Source organism: Nyctereutes procyonoides, unplaced genomic scaffold, assembly GCF_905146905.1.
Source record: "Nyctereutes procyonoides isolate TBG_1078 unplaced genomic scaffold, NYPRO_anot_genome, whole genome shotgun sequence".
NCBI lineage: Eukaryota > Metazoa > Chordata > Mammalia > Carnivora > Canidae > Nyctereutes > Nyctereutes procyonoides.
The window spans coordinates 150,441-175,075 of NW_026575047.1; the positions used below are offsets into that span (position 1 = coordinate 150,441).

The 24,635-nt window shown below is 62.4% G+C and overlaps 1 protein-coding gene across 2 annotated transcripts in view; it reads left to right on the forward strand.

Moving 5' to 3' along the window:
- The window catches only part of PCGF3 (polycomb group ring finger 3), a 47,597-nt gene that overhangs the window by 13,791 nt on the left and 9,171 nt on the right, over positions 1-24,635 (forward strand). The window contains exons 2-9 of one of the 2 annotated variants that reach the window (XM_055326286.1): positions 354-394; positions 643-794; positions 4,478-4,595; positions 5,821-5,917; positions 8,510-8,565; positions 16,479-16,589; positions 17,467-17,555; positions 17,732-17,812. In XM_055326286.1, coding sequence (XP_055182261.1) covers positions 4,487-4,595; positions 5,821-5,917; positions 8,510-8,565; positions 16,479-16,589; positions 17,467-17,555; positions 17,732-17,812 — 543 coding nt within the window. In that variant the 5' untranslated portion in view covers positions 354-394; positions 643-794; positions 4,478-4,486. The remainder of the gene's footprint in view (positions 1-353; positions 395-642; positions 795-4,477; positions 4,596-5,820; positions 5,918-8,509; positions 8,566-16,478; positions 16,590-17,466; positions 17,556-17,731; positions 17,813-24,635) is intronic. The other variant, XM_055326287.1, reaches the window with a different exon arrangement.

The following is a 24,635-nucleotide window of genomic DNA, read 5'->3' on the forward strand; positions in this document are numbered from 1 at the left end:
AGAGCCCGGCTTGGAGCCTGCGTGCTCGCCGGGTGGGCTGTGAGGAGGGTGCAGAGCCGGCGTCACGGAATCCAGCTCCTCCGTGTGCTGTTCCCCCAGAGGCCCCAGCCCCTTCCCGGGGCTCCCCGCCTCCGGAGCCTGCGCAGGCCTCCATCCTGTCCCCTTGGGCTGCCCCCCGCCCGCCAGCCCCGGGCCTTGGTGACGCCAGCCTGGCCCTGGGATCCACCCACGTCTGTGCTCTGCGCTGGTTCCTCAGTGTCCTTGGTTCTTGGTGCTTTGAGCTGCTGGTGTGCGGGGGCCAGGGGCTCCGTGCGGACAGCGTGTGGGTGACGCCCGGTGTTGTGTCTCCACAGGCTTCAAAATGTAGCAGAGGGCTCCCGGCTGCCATGGACAGGTAAGCGCAGCTTCGGAGCGTGGGGACGGCTGGCGGCCTCCTTGGGGAGCACTCCGTGGGACGCAGCCTCGGAGAACGTGGCTCCCGTAAACGTCCCGCGGCTACTTAGACGCGTCCGGGTTTTCTCCCGATGCTTGTGCTGGACCCTTGTGTCGTGTGCTGTGGGGGACGCTCCAGAGGCTCTAGACGGGACTGTGTGCATCGGGCCTGCGTGGCGGACACGAAGTAACGGGCTGTTTCTGTGCCAGAAAATGGACAGAGAGCGAGGGACAGAAGGGAGGCGCACAGGTGAAGACCCACGGGGCAGAGTGAGGCCGCCGGCGAGGACGCGCAGCATCGGAGCAGCAGCCTGAGCGCCCAATGCGAAGGCCGGAGGAGAGGGCCGCAGACATCTAGAGAGGTGAGGCGCCGCGCCCCCCGGCCGCTGGGGGGAGCCCACTGTGGACACGGCCGCGTGCTCACGGCCATGCTGATGGCGGACGCCCACGGCCTGCCTCCGTCCCGCGACAGGGTCCGGGACCCACCAGCCCGGCGTCTCGGGTTTGCTGGCAGGTGTGGGGTGTGGAGGGTGCACCGCTCTGCTTCTCCGGCTCGTGCCCAGGGCTGCAGAGGGGGCGCCCGGTGTTGGGGACGGTGGCGGTGGCTGGCCGTGGGGCCCCACGTGGGCAGGGCCAGCGGTCCGGCCGGGGCGTCTCCAGGCTGCGCTCGTGTCCGCAGGTGGGGGCTCCGCAGGCAGATGCTTCCCCTCAGGCTGGCAGGGCCGTCCCCTCTGCCAGACGCTGCCTCCAGCGACCGCCCTCCATCTTCCTGGCCCCCATGACCTCCCTGGGGGTCACCTCCTCGGGTTTCCCGTTGGTGGGACCGTGTGTGCTCCTTGGTGAGGGTGTCGAGCCCTCGGTGGCCTGACCGGAGGCAGTGTCCAGCGACGTCCACGCAGCGTTCCCACCGGCAGGCCCTGCTCCTGCTGCCTGGGGAGTGGGTGGGGGGAGACGTGTGGAATCCTCCTCAGCGAAGCCTGCGTGGGTGACGCCCGAGCAAGGGTTGCTGCCCGCGGAGGGTGCTGACTGCGGGCACAGTCTGCAGCTGCGGGAAGGACCAGCGCAGGGTGGACGTGTGAACTCCTGCGTCCTGCTGTTGATGATGATCTGATCCGTCCTGTTCCCGAAGCTCCCGTTGTCCCCAGTGTGGCCGGTAGAGCCTTTGAGCCGGGGACGTGGGCCGCGGGTGCGCTCGCTCCCAGCCCTCCCGGCGGACAGAGTCTACGCTCACATGCGCACGCACATCTGTATCTGTTCAGCCACTTGCTCGCCAGCAGAGCCCCCGCCGACCCCGGCCCCTCAACGGGGCCACAGGCCCTGCGTGGCAACGTGACCCTAGGCTTTGGCTTCACCAATTCCTTCTCCGCGTCGTCGTGCTTTCAGTCCAGGTGCGACTGAAGCCAGCCCTGTGGGGCTCCCGCCGGGCAACTCAGCTGGCCGGCGGCGGGGAAGATTTGTGGTTGCTGAGCTCGTTGCCATGTGCGTGTCGTCTCCTTCGCAGCGGGTACGTCCACGGCGGCTCAGTAGAAGGTTGAGGATGAGAGAATGGTGCTCGCTTGGCGCCAGTGTGGGGCCTCTCGTGGGATTTCCGTGTCGGCAGGCCCCTGATTGCCTCTGTTTGCCGGGGATGATGCCAGGAGGTGGTGCTGGGTTCCCTGAGGGTCGGCACCCCTCGCCGGCCCGGCCCGGCCCGGCCCGGGTCCCACAGCCCCAGGTGCGGCTGATCCTGTGGAGGGAGGACAGCAGGGCTGACAGCGCCCCAGGCGGCCGCGCGTTGCCGCAGGCGGGGGTGGGGGTGGGTGAACAGCCTAGAGTGGCGCTGGATCGGGGTGCGGTCCGGTCCGTCTGGCTGCCGCGATCGCATGTCTGCTTGGCTAGCTGTTGGACCTGATGAGCGTCTGGGCGGGTGACAGGTCACCTCTAGGTTGCCGCTCCCCCCAGGCCCTCACCTCCTCAGCCGGCCCCAGAGCCCGGCCAGGCCCCCGTGCTGCTCGGCGTCGTGGCAGGCAGAGCCGGCCCCTGCCCTGGACCCCGACCCCCGACCCCCACCCCCGACCTCGCACGGATGGAGGCGGGTCTCAGGTCCTCCAGGTGCTTTGCTGTCTTTTCCCTTTTTCTTGAATGGCACTGGGCACGGGCGTGCTTCGGCGGCCTGGGAGTCGTGCACGCCGTGGCCGCCGGGTGAGGCCAGCCGCCCTCGGTGGTGCCTCGGTCTCTGTCATATCTGCTTCTGCTCTTCGTGCGGAACCCCGATCGTGATGATCTGAACCCGTTCTCCCGGTACTTCCTGGAGCGGCGTCCTGTGTTGCTTTCCTGCTGCTGCTGTAACAAAGGAGCAGACCTAGTGGCGGCCGTGGCCCAGGCGCGTGCGTCCCTGACACTTCGGAGAGTCCCAGGTCCCCAACACGCGCCCCTGGGCTCAAGTCTAGGTGCCCACAGGGCTCCTTGGGCTCCAGGGGAGAACCGTTCCTCGTCCTCTGTGGTGTCCGGGGCGCCGCACCCTCGGCTCCGTGGCCCGGCTTCAAGCCAGCCTACCGTCCCTCGCCCATGACCCCGACCCTGCCGCTGCCCCTCGAAAGGGCCGTGTGAGGTGATGCACAGGTTCCGGGGTAGCCGTGAGCATCCCCGGGAGCTGCTGTAACTCCCGGCACAGCTCAGGAGGTGCAGTGACACACCTGCCCTCTTGGAGCCCGTGGTCCAGGGGGAGAGACAGGTACAGCGGGGGGAGGGGACCGAGACGGGGACCAGGCTTCAGCACGCTGGCGCGCACATGCTTGCACTTGGGGACGCCGTGTGTGTGCAGCGGTGCGGTCCCGTGGGTCAGTGGCAGACGAGCAGGCGGCTGGTGGGCGGGGCACGCGTGTGCCCCCGGTCCTGGGGCCGGGCTGTGCTGGACCAGGAGGCTCCTGAGGTCCTGGGGGGCTGGTTGGCTGTCCCTGCACAGGGCGCGGGACGGGAGGGGGCCTAGAGCCCCTGCGGTAAGCGAGGCTGCTCTCAGCCAGTCCGTGTGGCAGTTTCCCATGGTTTGCCATCTTAAAGTTGCAGCGATCATCTTCCGAACGTGTCCCGTTATTAAGATAAGTTTCTAGGAACGGAATGGCTTCTGCCCTGTTTGGGTGCGTCTGGCCGGCGGCCCCTCCCTCCCCCGGGGCTTGTAGGATTGAACGTCGACTGTCCTGACCCTTCTTGGAATGACATGTGGCGTGACCCGCGAGTATGGACATGTCCCTGGGCCGCGTGCCCTTGTTTCCGTGTGTCCATACTGAGGCCTCATCCAGGGACCTGGCTTCATGTTCAGGTCGGCCGGGGTTGCCCTCACTGGCATCCCTTGGGGTCCTTTGTCCCCTAGCTTTACAGAGGAGCCCGAGTTCCCGCAGTGACCCCTCAGCTACGTCCCAGACCCAGCACGGCCCGCCTGCTCCCCCAGCCTCTCCTCTTGCAGCTGCACCAACGTCCCTGACGCGCCCCCTACCCACTGACCTCAGCTCAGTCCTGAGCAGGAGAGGGTCGAGGAGTCCAGGGGGCGGGCATGCAGCTGGCTGAGGGGACTCGGGGGCACTTTGCAGGGTGCTGCCCGGCGGGGGTTTGGCGGGACAGTCCTGGCCCTCTAGGGGAGGCTGACGGCGCGGCACCACGTGCAGGTCCAGCAGAGAGCCTCTGGCCTGCCTCTGGTCCAGGTGGGCAGCAGCCCCCATCACCTGAGCCTGGGGAGGTGCGGTCACCTGACTGCCGCTGGTCCAGGGGGGCAGGTAGCCTGGGGAGGTGCGGTCACCTGATTGCCACGGAGCCCGAACCTGTGACGAAAGGATCCGGGGCGTCCAGCTCCTGCTTCCAGCTCAAGTTGTGATGTCAGGCTCCTGGGGTCGAGCCCGTGTCAGGCTCTGTGCTCAGCGTGGAGCCTGCTCCTCCCCCTGCTCCTGCTTGCTCTCTCTCTCCCTGTTCTCTCTCTCTTCCTCTTTCTAAAAATAAATAAATAATTCTTAAAAGAAAAAAGCAGCACCTGGGAGTATTTCAGATATTAATTAAAAGTGATTTTCTCTTACAGAAGCCAAAGATGTTGACGAGAAAGATTAAGCTCTGGGACATAAACGCCCACATCACCTGCCGCCTGTGCAGCGGGTATCTCATCGACGCGACCACGGTGACCGAGTGTCTGCACACGTGTATGTGGGGAATGTTCTAGAACGTGGTCCTGACGGCCTTGGGGTGTGTGTGTGTGCACAGATGTGTGTGGGGAATGTTCCAGAAGGTGGTCCTGACAGCCATGGGTGGGTGTCTGTGCAGGTGTGTGTGTGGAATGTTCTAGAAGGTCATCCTGATGGCTGTGGGGGGGTGGGTGTCTGCACAGGCGTGTGTGGGGCATGTTCCAGAAGGTGGTCCTGATGGCCGTGGGGAGTGTGTCTGTGCATGTGTATGTGGAGAATGTTCTCGAACGTGGCCTTTGACTGTTTCTAGCCTTGTGGTTTCCTGATACTTGGGCTTTCTTTCGTTTTTTTGTTTTTCACCAAAAACTTTTAGTGCAAGCACAAAGCAAGGCACAGAAGCAGGAATAAAGATCCTAAATCAGAAAAATTGTCTCAAATTACAAATATTATGGGTAATTTCAGGTGAGGTATCGTTTAAGAAAGTTCAATACGGGAAAGGAGTCCTAAGTGTGTTACGACACAATATTCACTTCCCGGGGACAGAAATGGTTATTTTTTAAATTTCCAAAGGAATTTCTTACACTTTCTAAGCAGAGGAACGTGGTTCGGGTCCTCGAGGCGCATACGCCTGTTGGATGGAGGGTGCGCTCGCTCGCAGCGAGGGGTGCGCGGTGGCCGAGGTCGCTGGGAGGAGCCCTTGGGGAGCCAGGGCCTTGCAGCAGAACCAGCGCCTGTAATCCGAGGACTTTGGATCATGTATTTTCCACTTTAGAAAATAAAATCTCGCCAATTTTGATAGAACTTTTATTTTAAAGGTGATTATAGACTTAGATGGTTATTTTCATTAAATTCTCTCCAATTTTGTTGTACGTGGAGAATTTTGTGATTTTTTTTTTTTTTTTTAAGACGAATGTGAAAGTTGTGTTAGCGCCTGTGGGGAGGATATTGAGGCGAGACCCTGAGGGGCGTCCTGGTGGCTTCTGGGCTCCTGCGCCCGGAGCGCCCCCGCCTCGGCTAGCTTCCTGGGTCCCCTGAGCCCCACATGTCCTGCCTGCCGCCGCGTGGTGAGCGGTGAGCGGCCGCCAGCCTGGGCCTGCTGGCTGGCCAGCCTGGGAGGCTGGCGTCCCGTCACAGCCGCCGTGCGGGGGTGGCGGGCGCCAGGCGGGGCGTGTGCGGAGCCCGAGCAGGGTCGGCCGCCCCGTCCTGGGCACACTTTGTGACGTGGGTGTGTTTCTGCAAACAGTCTGTCGGAGTTGCCTGGTCAAGTACCTGGAGGAGAACAACACCTGCCCCACGTGTAGGATCGTGATCCACCAGAGCCACCCGCTGCAGTACATCGGGTGAGTGCGTCGGCCCGGGCCCCCGTCAGCCTCGGCCTCGCCCGCGCATCAGGGACTCGCCCTGCCCCTGGCCCTGCGGCCGGCCACGTCAGCCCGGCGGGCGCTGTCCCCACGAGTTCGGGGGTAGTTTTGTCACGTTGGGTCACTTGGGCACCTGGGGGCCCGCCTGGACTAAGCTGGGCTTCCCTGAGGCGGGCGGCGGCCTCGCTCCCCGGGCTGCTGAGGACCCAGTGCTCCTCGGCCTCGGGCCTCTGGGCCGTCCTGCCACCGCCTTCCGTGGGTTTCGGGGACACTGGGCCCCCTCGGGATGGGCACCATGCGTGTGGGAGGCGTCAGCAGGTCTGCACGACCGACCCAGGGCTCAGGCTGACGTGGGCAGGACGTGTTGGGGGGGCTCGTGTGTGGGGTTTGAAATGCTTTGCGGATCTGGGGGTCATTGTAAAGGAAGCGCAGCGCCCCCCACCCCGTGGGGGCAGCAGAGGTGAGTGTGAAGATGTCTGGAAGGGAGAGTGCGTGTTTCCACCCCTAAGGTTGTGACGCGTGCAGCGTGCACGGAAGAGTTTAAGAACGTGGACAGCTGGCCGCCGTGCAGCGGGAACCTCCCTGGACCGAGAGGCAGGAGCGAGCAGGCCTTGAAGCCGCCCGGCCGTGTCGTCGTGGCCAGGGCGTCGGGGTGCCCCGTGGGCTCTCCCCGCCAGCCTCGGTGTCCCCGTGCAGCGAGCCCTCCCTCGTCCCTCAGAGCGGGCTGTTGGCATGCGAGTCCTCGCGGTGCACGACCTCACCGCTGCGCCCCTGGGTGCCGTGGGCTGCGTCCTTCCCTCGGAGGGTGTGTGCGCTCCTGCCTGGATCCCCAGTGAGCACGGGCCTCGCCCCACACGGCAGCTGGCCGCTGAGGCTTCTGGGAGGCGTCTGTTCCCACCGCACGTCCTTGGTCCGGTGGGCCCTTTGTGGCGGTGTGTGTGCACATTTCCTGTCCTGGGGTGTGGTTTCATAGAGCACGGGTGCCTCCTGGCGTGAACTGCGGAAGGCGGGTGGTGGTTGGGGCCTCATGCTGGCGGGAAGCTGTGGATGCACGGGTCCCCGGGTGTCAGGACCTGGCCCCCATGCTCTGGGAGGGCTGAGACCCCTCAGCAGGCCGGGGCCCTGGGGTTCCAGGCACAGCCTGCCCTGCTAACTGGGGTGCAGCTCGCCCGGCGCGTTGGCCGGGGCCGTCGGCCTTGGCGTCTGCGCCTTCTCTGTGCAGTTACCCATGCGGTGACCAGGCCGGGGAGGTGCCCATCCCCGAGGCCTGCCATGGGCCCTGGGCTCCTGTCGCCTTCTTGCTGAGCCTGTCCCCTGCTCCTCCCCCCGGAGCGCAGCCCGGAACTCTGGTGGCGCAGGGCGGTCGTGTTTCAGCCGTCCTGGGACCGACTCTGTAGCTGGTCAGGGCCTTGTCCTGACCCCGCGGGGGCCCTTCTGCTCTGATGTGCTCCAGCCGACCGGGAGGTTGCCGCGCAGGAAGGGCCTTAAGCTTTGCACCGGGGCTGCTGCGGGAGGCGGGAGCCAGGCGCCTCGGGGCTGCGGGACCCTCGGGGCAGCTCTGCACCTCCTCTGTGCGAGGACTTGTGCTGCGTGGCCTGACGGAGGCCCCACAACAGAGCAGAGTTACGGTGTGTAGCCCGTAGGACGGAGTGTGAACGTGGGGGCCATGGGGGCTCCCAGACGGGGCCTGGGTGTGGCCGACTCCAGGAAGGAGGCCCCGTCGTGTGCCTGCCTGCTGGCACCCTCCCCGAGGAGAGCGCCCCGAGGCCTCCACCCGGCCCTGTGGTCCTCGGCCAGGCGACGGTCGCTGTCTGTGCAGGACTCTGGGCCTGCGGGGTGGATGCCAGGCGCCGGAGCCTCGTATGCACTGGGAAGCACGGCTGCCGGTTCACACGCTCCTGCCCGAGTCCTCGAGGTCTCTGTTTTTTGTTTTTGTTTTTTAGATTTCATTTGTTTATTCGTCAGAGAGAGAGAGAGAGAGAGGCAGAGACAGGCTCCATGCAGGAGCCCGACATGGGACTTGATCCCGGGTCTCCGGGATCACACCCTGGGCTGAAGGTGGTGCTAACCGCTGAGCCATCAGGGCTGCCCTCGAGGTCTCTGTTCTCACGGGCGGGGTTTTTAAGTGGACAGTCATGTGACAACAGTCACTTGGACGTCTCAGTGATTTCAGTTTACAAATAGCAACAGAGGAGCGGGAACGGGCGCGAGACACCGTCTCGTGTAGCCGTCTCAGGAAACCTTCGTGGGCGGGTCGTGAAGACCACGCGGCCTGCCCGCCTCGTTCTTCGGAACAGCGTAGGCCGGGAAGCACCGTGGAGGGGCGGGCAGGGCCGTCCTGCAGGGTCTGGCCTGTGTCCCCGCGACCCGCACTATTCGTAGGCCTCTGGAACCTGAATTAAACGATGCGCTAATTGGGGGCACACGGGACCTGCTAGCACACACGTCTGAGGTGCAGACTAGATGCAAAACTCAGCCAAATGTCAGATTTGCGACCGTGGAGTTGGGAACGTGCACGGCGTGTGGCGGCGGCCTTGCTAATAACCTTGCCTGTTGTGTTCTCTTCACCAGTCATGACAGGACCATGCAGGACATTGTTTACAAACTGGTTCCGGGCCTTCAAGAAGGTGAGTGTCCGTGGGTGCGGCTCGGCGGCCGAGCGCCTCCGGGGGGCGGGTCCTGGCGGGAGGTCCCCGGGCCGCAGCACCCCGTCCCGTCCCTCTGCGCTCACGAGCACCCACGGGCGGCCCTGCTGGGCGGCGGCCCCGATGGCGCCTACGCAGACTCTAGGCCAGTAGCCAGGGCGTCGGGAAAGCTTAACCGTGTTTAAAGCCGATGTCACTGAGGGTTAAGTAGAAGCATGTGTAGTGTGAATATCCCCAAGGTGGAAACGGCCGTTGTCGTTAAGGCTTCCCTGCGGGGTGAACGCAGAGACTGTCGCTGCCCCTCTGTGGGGTGGTGGAGGGCCCAGGCCCCCCGGCGGGCTCGCGGTGCCGACTGGTACAAGTCACGTTCGCTTTCAGGGATGGGCCGCTTTAGGGGTTCACTCGGGCCGTACGTTCCCCTTGTGGTGTTTCAGAGCAGGGTTACCACGCGGGATGCAGCTCGCGGTGGTAGGTCAGCGGAGGGAGCGTCCCGCGTCCCGGGAGCTCGCTAGCGTTCCTACTCCTCGCCGTCTCCCCAAGTGCATTTGTCAGGAGAATTTAAGTTCCCGAGAAAGCGTAGATGGGGACAATCATCCTTTGATACCCAAAAGTCTTTTGGTCCTAAGACCAAGAATACATCAAAATGCATACCAGCAACTTAAAAACTGGTTGCAGGGTATTTTCAACACAGAAGCGGGCAGAGCCACGTGCGGAGTCCCATGTGTCGGTGACGCCGCGTCCACAGCCCCCAGCTCACGGTCAGTTGTGTTTCATCCACGGCTCCTGCCGTCCCCTATCCCAGGGGACGAGGTTCTTCTAACACAGCAGCTTTATAGATGTAGAAAGTTACAGGGACCCCGTGGCCCCACATACTGGTCGGTGCCCATGCTCGCGACTGCTGCTGAACGCCACGCGGCTCGAGTTTGCTCTCCTTGGTTTCCGTCGGGGTCCGGGTCAGGTGGGCCCCTGGCCTCCCCTGGCCTCCCCTGGCCCCAGTCTGCAGGCCTGGCCAGGTTCTGGCTGGTGTTTCGGCGAGCCCCCCTCCGTGGTTGCTGCATCTGAACCGGGGCAGCCGGCCTGTCGCTCGTGTTGGCCCGGCCACCCCGCAGCAGCAGAGCGCCAGCCAGCGCTTCATTACAGGTGGTAAGACCGTGGCTGCTCCGGCGCCCGGCCCGGCCCAGCAGTGGGGGGACGCGTCCACAGAGCCACCCTTCGCTGCCGGGTCCCCGAGGCCGTGTCGCATTGGTGGACAGAGCTGCGCCGGCCTTCCCTGTGCACAGCCTGCTCAGCTGCCTTCCCGGCCCCGCCGGCCGCCGTCGGGTGGATGCTGACACGTGCAGCTTCCACAGCGCCTACTGGTCCCTGCCCTTTCTGGAGCCCACGCGCTCCCACCGCTGGCCCCGGGCACCACCCTGGGAGCCTGGCATGGCCCTGCCGTCCGAGCCGGGTGGGCTTTGGGCTCTCCGGTCGACTTCCTGCCCCTGGCAGCTCCGGCCACGTCCCCACGGAGTCCGCATGCCTTCCGTGTGTGAGATGCCCCGTGACGTGGCTGCAGTGCAGGTTCTGTTTGTGACAAACATGGTGCCCGTATGGGGGGAGGGGGGGTCCTGCGGCCGAGCAAGCCGCTCCGTGTGGCGGGCGCCCCTGCACCCCCGGGCCAGGGTCTCCGTCCTTGTTTCTCTGACTCGTGGCCACTCGCTGTTCTTCATGAGAACGTCTCTGCCTTGAGACCCTTCACGGCACAGCTGCTGTCTTGGCGCAGGCTGTGTGCAGAGGCTCGTCGTCCTGGTCGCGCCCACGGTGCCTCCGCCGCCTGTGCCTGCCGCTGTCCGAGCCCTCGGCGCCACGCCTCCCCACGCTGCCCGCAGCTGCTTCCCTGCCACCGTGGCGCAGAGCTGCTCGCTGGGGCGTGGGCTGCGCCCCGTCCTGACCCTGGCCACGCGGCGGCTCGTAGGTGTCTCGTCCTCGGTTTAACAGGCCTGGAGGGCTGCGGCGAGCACCCCTGTGAACACCTCCGCGGGTGTGGGGGAGCGTGTTTGCCTTCCTTTGGCAGTAGAGCCACGGGTGCTTCCTGTGGCCTCTGTTCCCGGCAGGAGCAGGGGTCGGCCCTGCAGCCCACGTCCGGCTCGCTGCCCCTCTTTACGCAACTTGTGAGCCGAGCGTGTTCTTTACGCTTGAAACTGTTGGGAAGAGGTCAACGGCGTGTGATGTGCAGGTGACGCTAGCTGGAATTCCATCGTCCGCGGTGTTGGGGACGGGCGTGGGGACTCCTCCCTGCGTCCTTCGCCCCCGCGGCGCCGCACGCAGCAGGTACCGGTGGCAGGCTGGACGGGGCGCCCCCTCCCGCGCCACACGCTGCGGCTCTCAGAAGTGCGGCTGGGAGCTGCGCCCGGGCACACCCCGTGGTCGCCACGTGCCCCTCGTGTCGCAGCAGGAAAGGGGGACAGCACGGGCCCAGATGTGGATGGTTTAGGGAGCGGTCCTACGAGCCGCCAGTGCTGCTGGTGCTGACCTGGGGGTGGACACGAGCAACGTTGGGAGGAGCGGAAACCTAACTGGGTGCGTCACCACAGCGGCAGGTCTTCACAGAAATCAGGGGTGAAGTTACGGCTTCAATCACAGCCAGTTTCTGGGGGGCTCAGCTGTCCGCCAAACGAGGAAGCCGCTCGCTGAGGCCTGCCCGTAGCGAGGGAGGCCACGCACTCCGAGACAGCAGCTTGTTCCGGGGCCTCCGGGCACAGAGTGGCGGTCGGGGCCGCAAAGCAGGTGGGGCCACGAGGCAGGTGGTCTCGAGGGGTTTCTGGGGTGTCTCCGGTCTGCTCGGCTGCTGCGGAGCTCGGCGACCCAGAGACAAGTCTCCGAGCTGGTGTGCAGAGCACCCACAGGCAAGGGTGTCTTCAGGGGGGAGAGAGCTCGTGGAGTACAACCTGAAGTCTGTGAGGACGTGACTGCGGCGGTGGCCGGGAAGGTGCCTGGGAGGACGCTGGGTGAGCCGCGGACACCGTGAGGACGGACCTGCCCGGGTCACCGGCCGCGGAGCACTACACGGGGTCCGCCCTTTCCCAGGCGATGTCACCGTCCTTTGGAGGCGGAGGCCGACGGCCCGACCTCCTTCGCACACGGCCCCTTGGGGGCTGAGTGCGTGTGTGGGGTTGGGAGCTTAGGGCACAGGACACTGTTAGGGAGGGAGAGCAGCACCTTCAACGTGGAACCGCGGTCTGTGCCTCGCTCCTGCGAGGCCAAGTCCACATTTCATAGCCCGCTCAGGACTGAGGGGTGCTGCTGTGCTGCGCCGGTCGGGGGATGGGACGGCGGCCTGGGGCCGGCACAGGAGCATGGGCTCCGCAGTCCACGCCGGCGGGCACACCTGCACCGATACCAGCGTTTCTGTGCAAAAGGACCTTTTTAGAAATGAAATATGTAAAGATCCCAGGGATGAACGTGTGAAGGGTGTTGGGAACTGACAATGAGGAGCACTGACTTTTAACCCCAGTGAAACAGATACTTGCCCCCAAAAGGAGCGTATTTTCCTTGCTGGTCGTCTATATCCTAAAAAATTGCACTTGGTCGTGATTACTGTACTTTGAATTTCACTTCTGCTCTGGTTCCCCCCAAGGAGCTCCCGAGTCACCGCTGTCCTAACAAGTAAAACGCTGAACAGACTGAGCAGCCACTTCTCTTAGATCACAAGAGGGAAGAGGGGTGGATGCAGGGCAAACGGCTGCCCCAGGATCGGAGGGAATGACAGCGGCTGTGGGGCCGCGGGTCCCCAGGCAGGGACTGCGGACGGAGGCCTCCCTGGGAACCACTCTGGGCCGGAGACCTGTGCTGTGGCTGAGGAAGGGCCGGCGGCTCCGCGGGGACCGTTCGGAGAGAAGAACCTGCGGGGAGATCCACCCGGGTTGGCCAGGGCCCCACTTGGGCCGCACAGAGGACCCCTCCCGTGCTCACAGCAGGGGCAGGACGGGGAGCCACTGTGACGTCGTTGGAGCAGGGTCTGGCCCCGGGAACGTAGGCAGCCCACGCCCCAGCGGGGAGCCCAGCTGGGAAGCCCGGGGAAGCCGTCAGAGGGAGGCCTCAGCTCAGAGGAGCACGGAGCCCCCCCCCCCCCGCCCTCCCCGCACCCGGGAGGGCCTGGTCCCAGCTGGCGCACAAGACGATCAGGCTCCCCAGATGGAGGCTTTGAGGGCGCAGACCGAGCCCCCGGACCAGACACGCCAGGGTGTCGGATCCCTCAGGCTGCAGTTGGAAACAACGGTGGTGAACGTGCTGAGGCCCTACGGGAGGGCGGGGGCCGCGTGCCGGGCGGGGGCCGGGGGCTGCAGACCCCACAAAGGAGGCAGAGAGGAACGCTGGTCGTCACCCCACGGTAGCAGATGCTGAGCCTCCGGGGGGCTGGTCCGGCAAGACTTGGGTGAGGAAGAACCCGAGGGTGGGGCCCGTCAGCAGAAGCCCCGGGGCCGAAACTGGAAGGGGCCACGGACGGGGTGACTCGGAAAGGTCACTCCGCGCGGAGCGGGACGCAGATGCTGCGCAGAGCAAGGGCGAGCTGAGGAGCGGGGCCGGGAGGATGTCAGACGGCCAGTCGCGCCCGGGACGCGCAGGAGCGTGGGTGGGACGTGACCGGACTCCTGCCCCAGGGCCGCAGTGGTGAGCAGCCCGGAGGCACCGGGGAACAAGGCGCCGGCCTGTGGAGAGAGGTCGGGGGCTCGCGTTCTGTCATGCGGAGGAACCTGGACGCACCCTGAGCGTGGAGGAGCAGCCGAGGAGGATGGGGGCAAAGTGAAGCTTTATTTTTATTATTTTTATAAGATCTTATTTATTTATTCCTGAGAGACAGAGAGAGGCAGAGACACAGGCCGAGGGAGAAGCAGGTTCCGTGTGGGGACCTGATGCAGGACTCGATCCCGGGACCCCGGGGTCACCGCCTGAGCTGAAGGCAGGCGCTCAAAGTGAAACGAGTATGAGCAGGACTGTGCTCGCTGACGTGCCAGTGGCATGTGTGTTGTTTCCTTCTCCCCACTGCAAACCTGCCGCGTCGTAGCTCAGTTGTGCCACTTGGCTCACACAGCCCTGGTGTCCACTCCTGGTTGACAGGCCGGTGCCCTGAGAGTGATGTTGGGTCGTGGACATCCTCATCTTGGGCCTGATCCTGGCCTCACCTGTGTCAAGTTGGCCCTGGGCCCTCCGTCCCCTCTGTGCCCTCCATCCCCTCCGTCCCCTCCATGCCCTCCGTGCCCTCCATCCCCTCCGTCTCCTTCGTGCCCTCCGTCCCCTCCGTGCCCTCCGTCCCCTCCGTCCCCTCCGTGCCCTCCGTCCCCTCCATCCTCTCCATGCCCTCTGTGCCCTCCATCCCCTCCGTCCCCTCCATGCCCTCCGTGCCCTCTGTCACTGAGGAGGAGCTGAGGGCCAGGCTGGCGTTCGTATCACTGCCCTGGATTCTCGTAGCACTCTAGTTACACCAGGGTCACAACTTGTGATTTTACCAAAAGGTGAGATCATGCTGCTTAATCTTGCTCGCCATCAGGGGTGCTGCTCCCTCCATGGCAGACATACAGCCTGTGGCGCCTGGCTGGCTCCATCGGTTGAAGGTTCAACTCTTGATTTCAGCTCAGGTCGTGATCTCGGTCATGGGATCGAGCCCCGTGTTAGGCTCCGTGCGCAGCATGGAAGCTGCCTGACATTCTCTCTCCCCCTCTCCCCATACCGCTCCCCTGCTCACGCATGAGCTCTTTTTCTCTAAAATAAATCTTAAAAAAAATAAGACCTGTATCTTTTTTTTTTTTAAGTAGGCTCCACGCCCAGCACGGAGCCCAGTGTGGGGCTGAACTCAACCCTGAGACCAAGACCTGAGCTGAGGGCGCCTGGGGGGAGCCCGCTCCTCCCCCTGCCTGTGTCTCTGGCTCTCTCTGTGTCTTTCATGAATAAATAAACGAACCAAAACCCGACCTGGACTGAGATGAAGAGCTGCCGAGGCGCCCAGGTCCGTGTCGTCTTCGATGGCTGCACAGGGTTCTGCTGAGTGATGGCGCGTACTCTTACCCAGGGCAGCAGATCTCCCTCCTTGCTGCCCCGGCTCGCCCGGCCCTGCGTCTAGTGTGTGGCCTGAAGGCCTCCGCTGGGCGCGCGACCCTCTCCTTACGCAGCAGTGAGGTGCTTGCTGTCCGATAGCTCACCAGCAGCACGTGGGGGCGAGCAGCTGAGGCCCCGTGGTTCTAGCTGCGGGTTACCGTGCTGCACACTTAGCCCGGAACGTCTCTATGCTGGTGTCTTCCTGACGTGGAATATTGTTATTTTCCATCTTTTTTCCATTCTGATGGCTGAAGAATTCTTAATGAGAATTACACAAGGTACGTGAGGCTGCCTCATTTCCACGAGGGGAGACTCCTCTGGCGCGGACCCGCAGGAGCGCACCGCCTTGGAGAGCCTGGGGGACGGCCTCACCGCCACGCAGTGCATTTCACACATTTATTCCCGAGCCAGCTCTTATAGGATTATTTAATTTCTTTCCAAGCCAATCCCAAATTTACCAGACCAGCCTGGTTGGGCACTTGGCACACGTGATTCCAGCGCCCCATCCGTCTAGGCCAGCAGCGCCGTCCCCGAGTTCGAGGGCCGTCCTCCTTCCGCCCGCTGCCCCCTGTGCCCGCGCTCTTGCAGGGTTGGGCTGCCAGGTGTCGGCATTGGTCCAGGATGGGGACGCGTCTCCCTGGCTCCGTGGAGCACGTGGCGCACGGGGCAGACGAGGGGCAGGTGGGCAGCGCGACCGGGTACCACAGGGTTAGCCGTACACAAGTGTGTTTCATGGGGTGAGTCTTACGTTACTAGTTGGAACAACTTGGGTTTAAATTTTGTTTGTTGGGGCCCCTGGGTGGCTCTGGTTGAGCGTCTTTCTGCGGCTCAGCCGTGATCCTGGGTCCTGGGATCGAGTCCCACATCGGGCTCCCTGCTTAGCGGCAGCGGGGAGGGAGTCTGCTTCTCTCTCTGCCTGCCTCCTGCTTGTGTGCCCTCCCTCCTCTCTCTCTCTCTCTCTCTCTCTCTCTCGCTCAAATAAATATTTAGAATAAAAGCAAACAGATTTTCCTTGTCATCTGCTGTGTGGCCTGAGCAATGACCGGCTGCTCTGTTGTCTGGGCGCAGGCTTTAGAGTCCCTTTGTGCTAAAAGTCGTGGGGCGGCCGCCTGCTGTCAGAAGGCGCCCGGCCCGTTGTGCTCGGGGAGCTGCTCTGGCCGGCTTGCCGCCCGCGGGGAGCGAGGCTGGGAGCCTGCTGCTGGGAGCCTGTGGTGCCGGCCTCTGCACCTTAGGGACCTCCCGGCTGTGGTGGCCGCCCTCAGGCAGCAGGGGGCGCTCCTCACCCACTGAGGGTCGGCGGGCGGGCAGGCCTGAGCCCCAGATCCCTGTGCCACCGCAGAGTCGGGGAGCATGGGGCAGACACCATCTGCCGGAAGCAGCTGTCTTGAGTCTCGGGGGCGGGGGTGGGGGGTCTCGCGGGTGTGCACACCCGGGCTGGGGGCTCCTGCTGCTGCACGGCCTCCCCTGCAGGTTCGTGAGCGTGGCCACCCCGATGTTGGGTCTGGGGCAGGGGCCTCGCGGGTGCGCACACTCGGACTGGGGGCTCCTGCTGCTGCACGGCCTCCCCTGCAGGTTCGTGAGCGTGGCCACCCCGATGTTGGGTCTGGGGCAGGGGTCTCGCGGGTGCGCACACTCGGACTGGGGGCTCCTGCTGCTGCACGGCCTCCCCTGCACGCTCGGGAGCGTGGCCACCCCGATGGGTCTCCTGGTGGCAGCCGTCGAGGCCCCCGGATCCAGGTTGTCGTTTGCTGCAATGCTCGTGAGTGGGGCCCTGATGGGCCCTGGTGCCTTCCTGACACTGAGCACATGTTTGTTTCCAACAGCGGAAATGAGGAAGCAGAGGGACTTCTACCACAAGTTAGGCATGGAGGTGCCCGGAGACGTCAAGGGGGAGACCTGTTCTGCAAAGCAGCACCTCGACCCCCATCGGAACGGTGAGTGGCCGGTGTGCCTGCTGCCCACCATCCTGGGCACCCCCCGGGCTTTGGTGTGGTGCTCGTGGGGCGGCGTGAGGACCGGGTCCTGGACCAGGGTCCCTTTGGGTGACAGGGTGGGATTCCCAGGGACTGGGAGTGAGGTGCCATGCAGGGGCCCCGAGAGGCGCCCAGTCCCGTCTGCCCTGATGGGGGCGGCCCAACAGTGCCTGGGCTCCGCGTAGAATCAGTGGTGGTGTAAGGTCCAGCTGTATTTAACAGTTACTCAGACGTTTGGTGCCGTGCTGTTTTCCCAGTGACCACAGCGGTTCCTCAGGGTTCCAGACTGCCCTGTGTGTTTCTGACCACGGTGCAAGAAAGCACAGGTCACGGCTGGCCCCAGAACGGTGGGGGGCGGCCGAGGCAGGGGGTGCCATCGGGGACGGCGTGTGAGGCCGGGGATCTCGTCCCAGCCACTTGCTTTCGATGGGGTCTTTGTTCCAAAAGGGGTGTTGGAACCCTAGAGGTCGTAGGAGCCGTGCGTCACCCAGTCGGTAGTTGGTGTACGAGGCGTTGAACAGTACCGGGCGCGAGGGCTCTCCGCCGTCCGCCGGCCCAGGTGGCCTCGGCCTGCCGCGCCCTGGTGCACACGCCCCTGGACCACGTACAGCTGGCCGCAGGCTCTCGGGCCCCGCGGCGTTTTAGCAGGTGCATCGTAGACCAGCTGCCCCAGTTACGTATCCCTTTAAAGGCGCAACTGTCTTATTTGGATGAATCTTTGTAGCATTTTGACCATACCGTACGGTTAGAAAAATATTGGTTTAACGTTAGAAAGATAGAAAGATAACGGTTTAACGTTCTGGATTTGTAACCCAGTGTCTTCTGTTTTTGCTGAAAGGTGAAACCAAAGCAGATGACAGTTCGAACAAAGAAGCAGCAGAGGAGAAGCAGGAGGAGGACAACGACTACCACCGAAGCGACGAGCAGGTAGACGGTGTTGGCCTGGGTGTGAGCCCGCGCGGCACGAGACGGCAGGAGAGGCGCCGACGCCCGCCGTGGGGCCTGCCTCCGTTTCTGAAGAAAAGGCCAGTCGCCAAGGAAGTAGACGCGGCCAAGTGCCAACACGTCTCCTTAGTTTCTCCTTCCTTATCTGTTCCTTTTAGTTGGCAGAGAAACATGTGCTTGCTCTGAAACATCCTGAACGTAAAAGAATTGAAGCCCAGACCCTGCACACGACTCCCCAGGTGGGGTCGCTTGGCGCCGGGCGCCTTTCCGTGCGCGTCGCGAATCCCGTACGACGGGGTCCAGTTGGGTCGCGTGTCACAGGGAAGGAAGCAGACAGCCCCGAGGCGTCTTCGCCAGATCAGAGGGAGCAGCGAGTGTGCGCTCCCGTCCCAGTCCATGTGTGCCGCGCCTCCCAGCACCCTGAGCGGAGGGCTGCGGCGCATCCACTGACAGCGGGGCCCTGGCGTTAGGACACAGGAGGCACCTTCCCAGCTGTGCTCGGCGTGGCTCTGGGTCCCGCGCTGAGGTGGTGGGCGGAGGAGCCGTGCGCGCGAGCAGAGCGCCGCCCCTGCGTCCCCGTCCCCCGCGTCGGCGGCAGGGACCCCGGCGGCGGGCGCTTGGCACTGGCTGCTCACGGGGGGGAAAGATCAGCCTGCGGAATCCGTGGGCGCGGGTGGGAAGAACGTAGAGAACACGTAAGAGGGACCCCGGATCACGGGAGGGCAAGGTGTGTCCTCGCCAGATGAGCCTCGGTGGTTGTGGCTCTAACTGTGCACGTAGAGCATCTGGGGGAGGAAGCGCTCAGGACAGCCGTGCAGACGGGCGTTGGCCGCGTCCGGGTGTGTGTGCACGTGTGCTGGTAGGTGCAGCTTTACGTGTGTACGTGTGCACGTGTGTGTTAAGTATGTGATTTAAGTAGTGTGGTTTGGGAAGAACAGAATAACAGGGTCTGAGTCTTCGGATGACACGGTTCTGGTCGAGATCTCTGGGAGCGAAACGGTGTGTGGACGTAGAGGTGTGGTCGGTGCCCCTGGGGCCAGTGGAGGACAGGCGGCCCGGTGGGCAGAGGGCTCCCTCGCCGGCCCCATCCCCAGCTTAGTTTTCCCTTCATTGCTCCTTACATTTCCGCAGTTTATTGTCAATAATTTTTGCCTTTTTTATCCTCCACGTGCCGAGGATTCGTCTGTTTGATTAATTGCTTTCAAAAGAGTCCATCTTTGGCTTAATGAATCTTCCTGGCCTCTTGACTCAGTCCGTCCTCGTGGCCGCCGTGTGTGTGCACGCGGTTCCTGCCCTCGGCTGCGTGCGCGGGGCTCCTGGGCCTCCACTTCCCCGCCCGCCCCTCTCGTGCCTTCTCCCAAGTGCCCTCCGTCGTCCTCTCCTGCCGTTTGGAGTTCGAGTTTCTCATCTGGTTCTCTAGGAGCAGTGTCAGGCGCGCTTAAATGTCTATTTTATGTCCGTTTGCAGAGTCAGTTGGCATCTGTAACTTCTCAGAACAAAACTGGACTTCGCCGCGATGCTTGTCAGGCTTTGCTGTCCTTGAGCCTCAAAGCACCTGGCTCTGTTCTGAACGCACTCCGGACAGGGCGCCTGTGACATTCCGGGCAGCTCGTCCTCATCCGCAGTCAAGCCGCAGGTGTTGCTCGGCCACCTTGGTGCTCGGTGCCTGCCCCAGCCCCATCCCCATCCCCCCCATCCCTGCTCCGTCTCCACCCTCACCCCCCATCCCCGTCTCCCCCATCCTGTCCCCATTCCCGCCCCGTCCCTGCACCCATCCCTGTCTCCCGTCCCCCGTTCCCCACTCCCCTGCCCCATCCCCAGCCCCCTTCCTGTGCCCCCCCCCAGCCCTGTCCCGTCCCCCCCGCCTCCCCCAGAGCAGCTCAGTCTCTTTCCCTGGGACAAGACCGCACCCCCCACCCCAGCTCTGCCAGGTGGGCCTGCAGTAAAGGCTACATTCTGTAGCTCTGATGAGTCACTGAAGCAAACACAAGAAAATTAGAATATACACCTACTTTTTTTCTTTTTTTAAAGATTTTATTTATTTGAGAGCAAGAGAGCACACAAGCAGGGGGAGTGGGAGAGGGAGAAGCAGACTCCCTGCTGAGCAGGGAGCCGCACGTGAGCCTGGATCCCAGGACCCGGGATCATGACCTGAGCTGAAGGCAGGCACTTCACTGACGGAGCCCCCAGGCTCCCCTACACCTACTTTTAAGCAGAAGAATTTGGTCCTCCTCTAGGGCCTGCTTCTGAGCAAATGGGCTGTCAGGTGTTCCCAGAGGTGCCCGTGACCTGTGGGGGGGTCCCCCCCCCACAACGACGGAGCCGCCAGGTGAGGGCTTTGGGCTGTTGCTCAGCAAGCGCACGCACCCACTCGCCGCCATGGCTGGGGGCAGCACTCGGCCCGCACGAGCCTCAGCCCCGCGGGACAGCCCGCAGACCCAAGCACCCTCCTCTGGGCCCCCAGCCAGGGAGCAGCAAGGGAGGCTGTCCAAGGGGAGGGCAGGGAGGGCGGGCGGCCAAGCAGGGCCCGCGGAGGAGGGAGCAGGGGTGCCGGGGCTCCCTGGGGCAGGGGACCGGGCAGCGGGGCTGTGCTGGGGGCTGGGGCTCTCCCCCGAGAGCAGGGGCTGTGCCCGGCTGGGCCGGGGCTTCACGTCCGTATCTGTAGCCATAAGCCGCGTAAACGGAACATGCGTCTTTCTACGACTGCCTGTCAGTCCCAGTCCCAGTTGTGAGAACCTTGAGTGTAACGCGGGGACTTGGTGCTGATGCCACGCGGCGTCCGTGTGCTGCGCTCGGGCTGTGCCGTGTCCCTGCCTGCTGGACGCTCGGGCCGAGGGGCCAGTCGCTGTGACCCTGAGACCCAGGTTCTGAGCAGCTGCCGAGGCCTCGCTGGGCCTGTCCCTGCCAGGACGTGCGGTCCCCGGACGGGTCGCCCGCTTCTCTTCCTCAGTCCTGTCTTCGCGTGTGCTCCGGTCGTGCCGAACGTCCCCTCAAGTGTTTCTTGGTTTTCCTGGTTCTTCTGCGTTTCGTTAAGTCGCCTACTCCGCCGTGGACTTGGTGCGCCGGGTGGCCTGGCTCTCCCCGAGAGCCGTCTGGGGCCTGCTTGTCTCGAGTCGACGCTTGTCATTATTCGGAGCCTTTGGGTCAAAGTAATTAAAACCATCCTCGTTTCCTCCGGTATCTCAGGAAATCTCCACACCCAAGGTTCTAAACGTGTTCTGACGTTATCTTACGAGCTGTTTTAAAGTTCCCCTTTCTACAGTGAGGTCGTAGGCCAGCAGCGGTGATCGTGGGCGGCAGGGCGGCAGGGCGAGCCTCTCGTCCTCCGGGTGGGCTCCTCCGCGTCCCCCGGCTCCCCTCCTGCTGAGGACCTTCGCCCCGCCTGCGCTCTGTCCGTGCTCGGGTCTGTCCTCGCCACGGCCCTGTCGTCTGTGCTGGTGCCAAAACCACAGTCACATGTTGACTTGTGGATACTCCTAATTTTTCTTCTTCAAAATAATCTTGACTAATCTTGCCTTTTGCTCTTCGAAATAACAATTAGAAACCAACGTGCCACGCTGCGTGGGCGACCCACAGAGACCTTTCTGAGAGCGACAGAGGGTGGGCTCAGGGTTACTTTGGGAAAAGGTAGCGTTGGCGAAGTTGCCTTCCCTTCCTCCGGGCCCGTGCCCGTCCGCCAGGTGCTCGTGTCCGACCCGGCGCTCTTGGGTAACACGCCTGCCCCCCCCGCCCCCCCCCCCGGCCCGAGTGTCGCTGCGAGAAACGGGGCTTTACCACGACTCCGCGCTCTCTGTCCCTGTTGCTAAGACCACGTTTCTGCCTTGTGTTCGGGTCGTCCCTGCCGGACGCCTCATGCTCTCACTTCCCTCTGCTGTCCCTGCGTTCACCCTTGGTGCCTTTCCTGGCTTCTTGAGTTGAATATCCACATAGTTCCCATATATATTCCTTTGGTTCTAAGTATTTTTAAATTTTCATTATGATTTCTTTTTTGACCCATGGGTTATTTCTTAGAAATCTATGTAGAAAATTCTAAACCTCACATCCCGCTAAAAAGCTGCAGTAGTCGAGACATTACGTTCGAGGCATTAAGTAGATGAGTGAGTGAGTAGAACAAATTGCAGAAATAGAACAAAGCCTAGAAATAAGCCCTTAGATTTGTAGTATTTGGTTTTCAGTGAAGGAGCCAAGGGAGGGCACTGGGGGCAGGGGGTGGTGGACGGCTGGGTGTCCACACCCTGGACGGACGGACGTCCTCATCTCACACCACGTGTAACAGCCCAGAATATAAGAGTATGTGAAACTTCAAAACTTTTACGGGGAAACACGAAAGAGAGAAAATCTTTAGGGCCTTGGGCTAGGCCTAGAGTTCTCACGTTCAACACAGCCCACGGAAGAAAAACGAGTGGCTTTTGTCAAGTGAAAGGACCGGCTGCAGACTGGGAGAAAATACTTGCAAATCACGTTCTGGTAAAGGACCTGTGTGTAGAACACGCGTGTCGTGTAACTGGGTGAGGAGATAACCCCGCTGAGAGGTGGGTGAACCACGTCCGTGAACGTTGCTCCTGGTTAATAATCACGTGAGGGCTGTTCGGCATCCTGAGTCGTTAGGGAGCCGAAACCAAACCGTGATGCCCACGGGGTCGGCTGGGTCAGAGGGCCGGGGCCTGGCGGGGCTGGCGCGGGAGCTGGCAGGAGTGTAAAGGGCTGAGCCGCTTGCGGGAGCTGCGTGGCGAGTCAGACACAAACTAACCCTGCGCATCCGGGTCTCCCTGCGTGTGTGGAAACGGCCCCGTTGCTCACGGCAGCCAGGCCTCGGGGAGACGGCGTGCGGTCCCCCACGCGGGCGCTGTGGCCCGCGGTGACCAGTGACCGGTGCGGGCGACGGCGTGTCGTGTGATCCGCTGAGACACGGTGTCCCCGGAAGGCCCATCGTGGAGATGGGAGGTGGCTGGGGCGGGACGGGGAGGGGAGGGCTGGCCGAGGGCCTGACCTAGGCCTGGCTGCTGGGGGTCGCGAGCTGCCCCACGCCCCTGGTACTTCCTCCAGGCTGATCTGGTGTAGTTAGCCTGGCGACACACCCGTGTCCTTAGGGCCGGCGGGGACGGCAAACGCCGTAACGCGACGGGAGCACCACCGTGCCACCGTCCCCGCCGCCCGCACAAGTCCACACAAACCTGAGGGGGGGTGAACCCAGCCTCCGGTCCCCCCGCCCCTCCCCTCCCCTCAATCCTGGCCGTCTGGTCCTCGTCCAGCCGGGGACGCAGGCCGCGTGTCTCTGAGCCTCTTGTGGGCCGGCCCCCTCTGGCCCCTGCGGCCTCTGCTGGAGCTGCCCTGCTTACCGCCTCGTGGCCTGCGCGGCGCCGCGGGCTCGGACCGGGGTGGCTGTCCCAGGAGCACACGGCTGCCCGTCGTGGGGGTCACGGTGCCTCCGCCTCCCGCCAGCCCGAGCGTGTCCCGAGTGCCTTCCGGGTCAGAGACGTTTCTCGGGGAGCGTTCTGCTAGGAAGCTCTCTTTCTGGAAGTCTCCTTCACCTGGTTGGCTGGGTCAGCTCGCTTCTGGTTAAGAGTTGCCTGGTATTTCAATTTTTTTTTCCCAACTTAACTACGACACTCATGTTGGCACAGAACTGAATTTTTTTTTAGAAAATCCAATGAGAAAATTTCTTTAACTGACAAGTTATTTTACATTTACCATGATTGGTGGTAATTCTGAATCTATTTGCACTTTGCACTGATAGTTTTTTATCTTCCCCCATTCTTGCCTTCTACTGAACTCGTGTTCTTCAATCTCTTTTTTGTGTCTGTTTAGCAACTACCTGGCAAGTTACAGGCCCTATTTTTATTATTTTAGTGGCTGTGAAATTCTAAAATGAATGTTTACATTTTTTTAAAGGTCTGATGTTAATGAGTCTCTTGGTTTGCCCCAACAACACGAGGGCCTCGCTCGCCCACCTGGGGCCCGTGCCTGCCTCCCCAACGGGGGTCTTTTTCCTCAGCCGCCCCCTCCTCCCCGGGGTCTGTGTCGCTTACCGTGCTCATCTCTGCGCGTTTCCTGCGGGGCTCCAGGCACGGCAGCCCGGCTGGGGACACCCGCTGCTCCTTCCTGGCGCCTCCCCGCCTCCCCACCTCCCCGCCTTCCCCACGTCTCTGTAGGTGTAGCTTTCCTGTATTTCATTTGTTTTGGATCCTTTGGCTTCCTAAATTTGAGAGTTTACGTCCTCCACCATTTTGATCTTCAGCTGTTACTTCTGTCCCCAGTTCTCCCTTCCTTGAGAACACCTGTCCCAGGTGCGTTACATCCCTCCCTTTTCCCTCTTCTTTGTCTTGTTATTTTAATTGACATCTTGGTCTCTGTATTTCTTTTAGATAATTTCCTCAAGTTGGTTTTTCATGAAATCGGTCTGTCTTCCTCTGTGATTCAGCCACCACGAGGCTTAGAAGGTGTATTTAGTTACCTTTTACACCTGCCTGGTTTTATCCAAAGTGTATTATGTATTTAATTCCTTCTTTTGAAAAAAAAAAAAATTCCTTCTTTTGTATCTCTAGTAATTTTAGACCTACAGATTTTAGTTAATTTCTCTGTTTTGTTTTGTTTTGTTTTGAGAACATGTGGGCAGGGGGCAGGGGCAGAGAGAGAGAGACTCTCAAGCCGACCCCATGCCCAGCACGGAGCCTGAGCAGGATTCAGTCCCACAAACCTGAGATCATGACCTGAGCTGAAATCAAGAGTCAGACATGCAACTAACTGAGGCCCTGGGTGCCCCTCCTCTATTCTTCCTTTTACCTGAATTTTGGGAGGTCTGATTGTGCCTTGTTTTTGTGGCTGTTCCTGGAGAATTACTCGTTCATGAGGGTTCTCTTGAGCCAGGCTGCACGGCCTGGGGTCCTTCTTTGCCTCTGCCGGGCACCCCTGGTCCCCTCTTACTTGGTTACCTCGCAGTCCCTGTCACACGCCACATACTGTGACCCCACTGAATTGTTGATTGTCCGGGAGGTAACTGCGAACTTTCCAACTTTGTGCCTTTGCTTGTGGTTTTTTCCTGAGGCCAGAGTACTTTCTTCT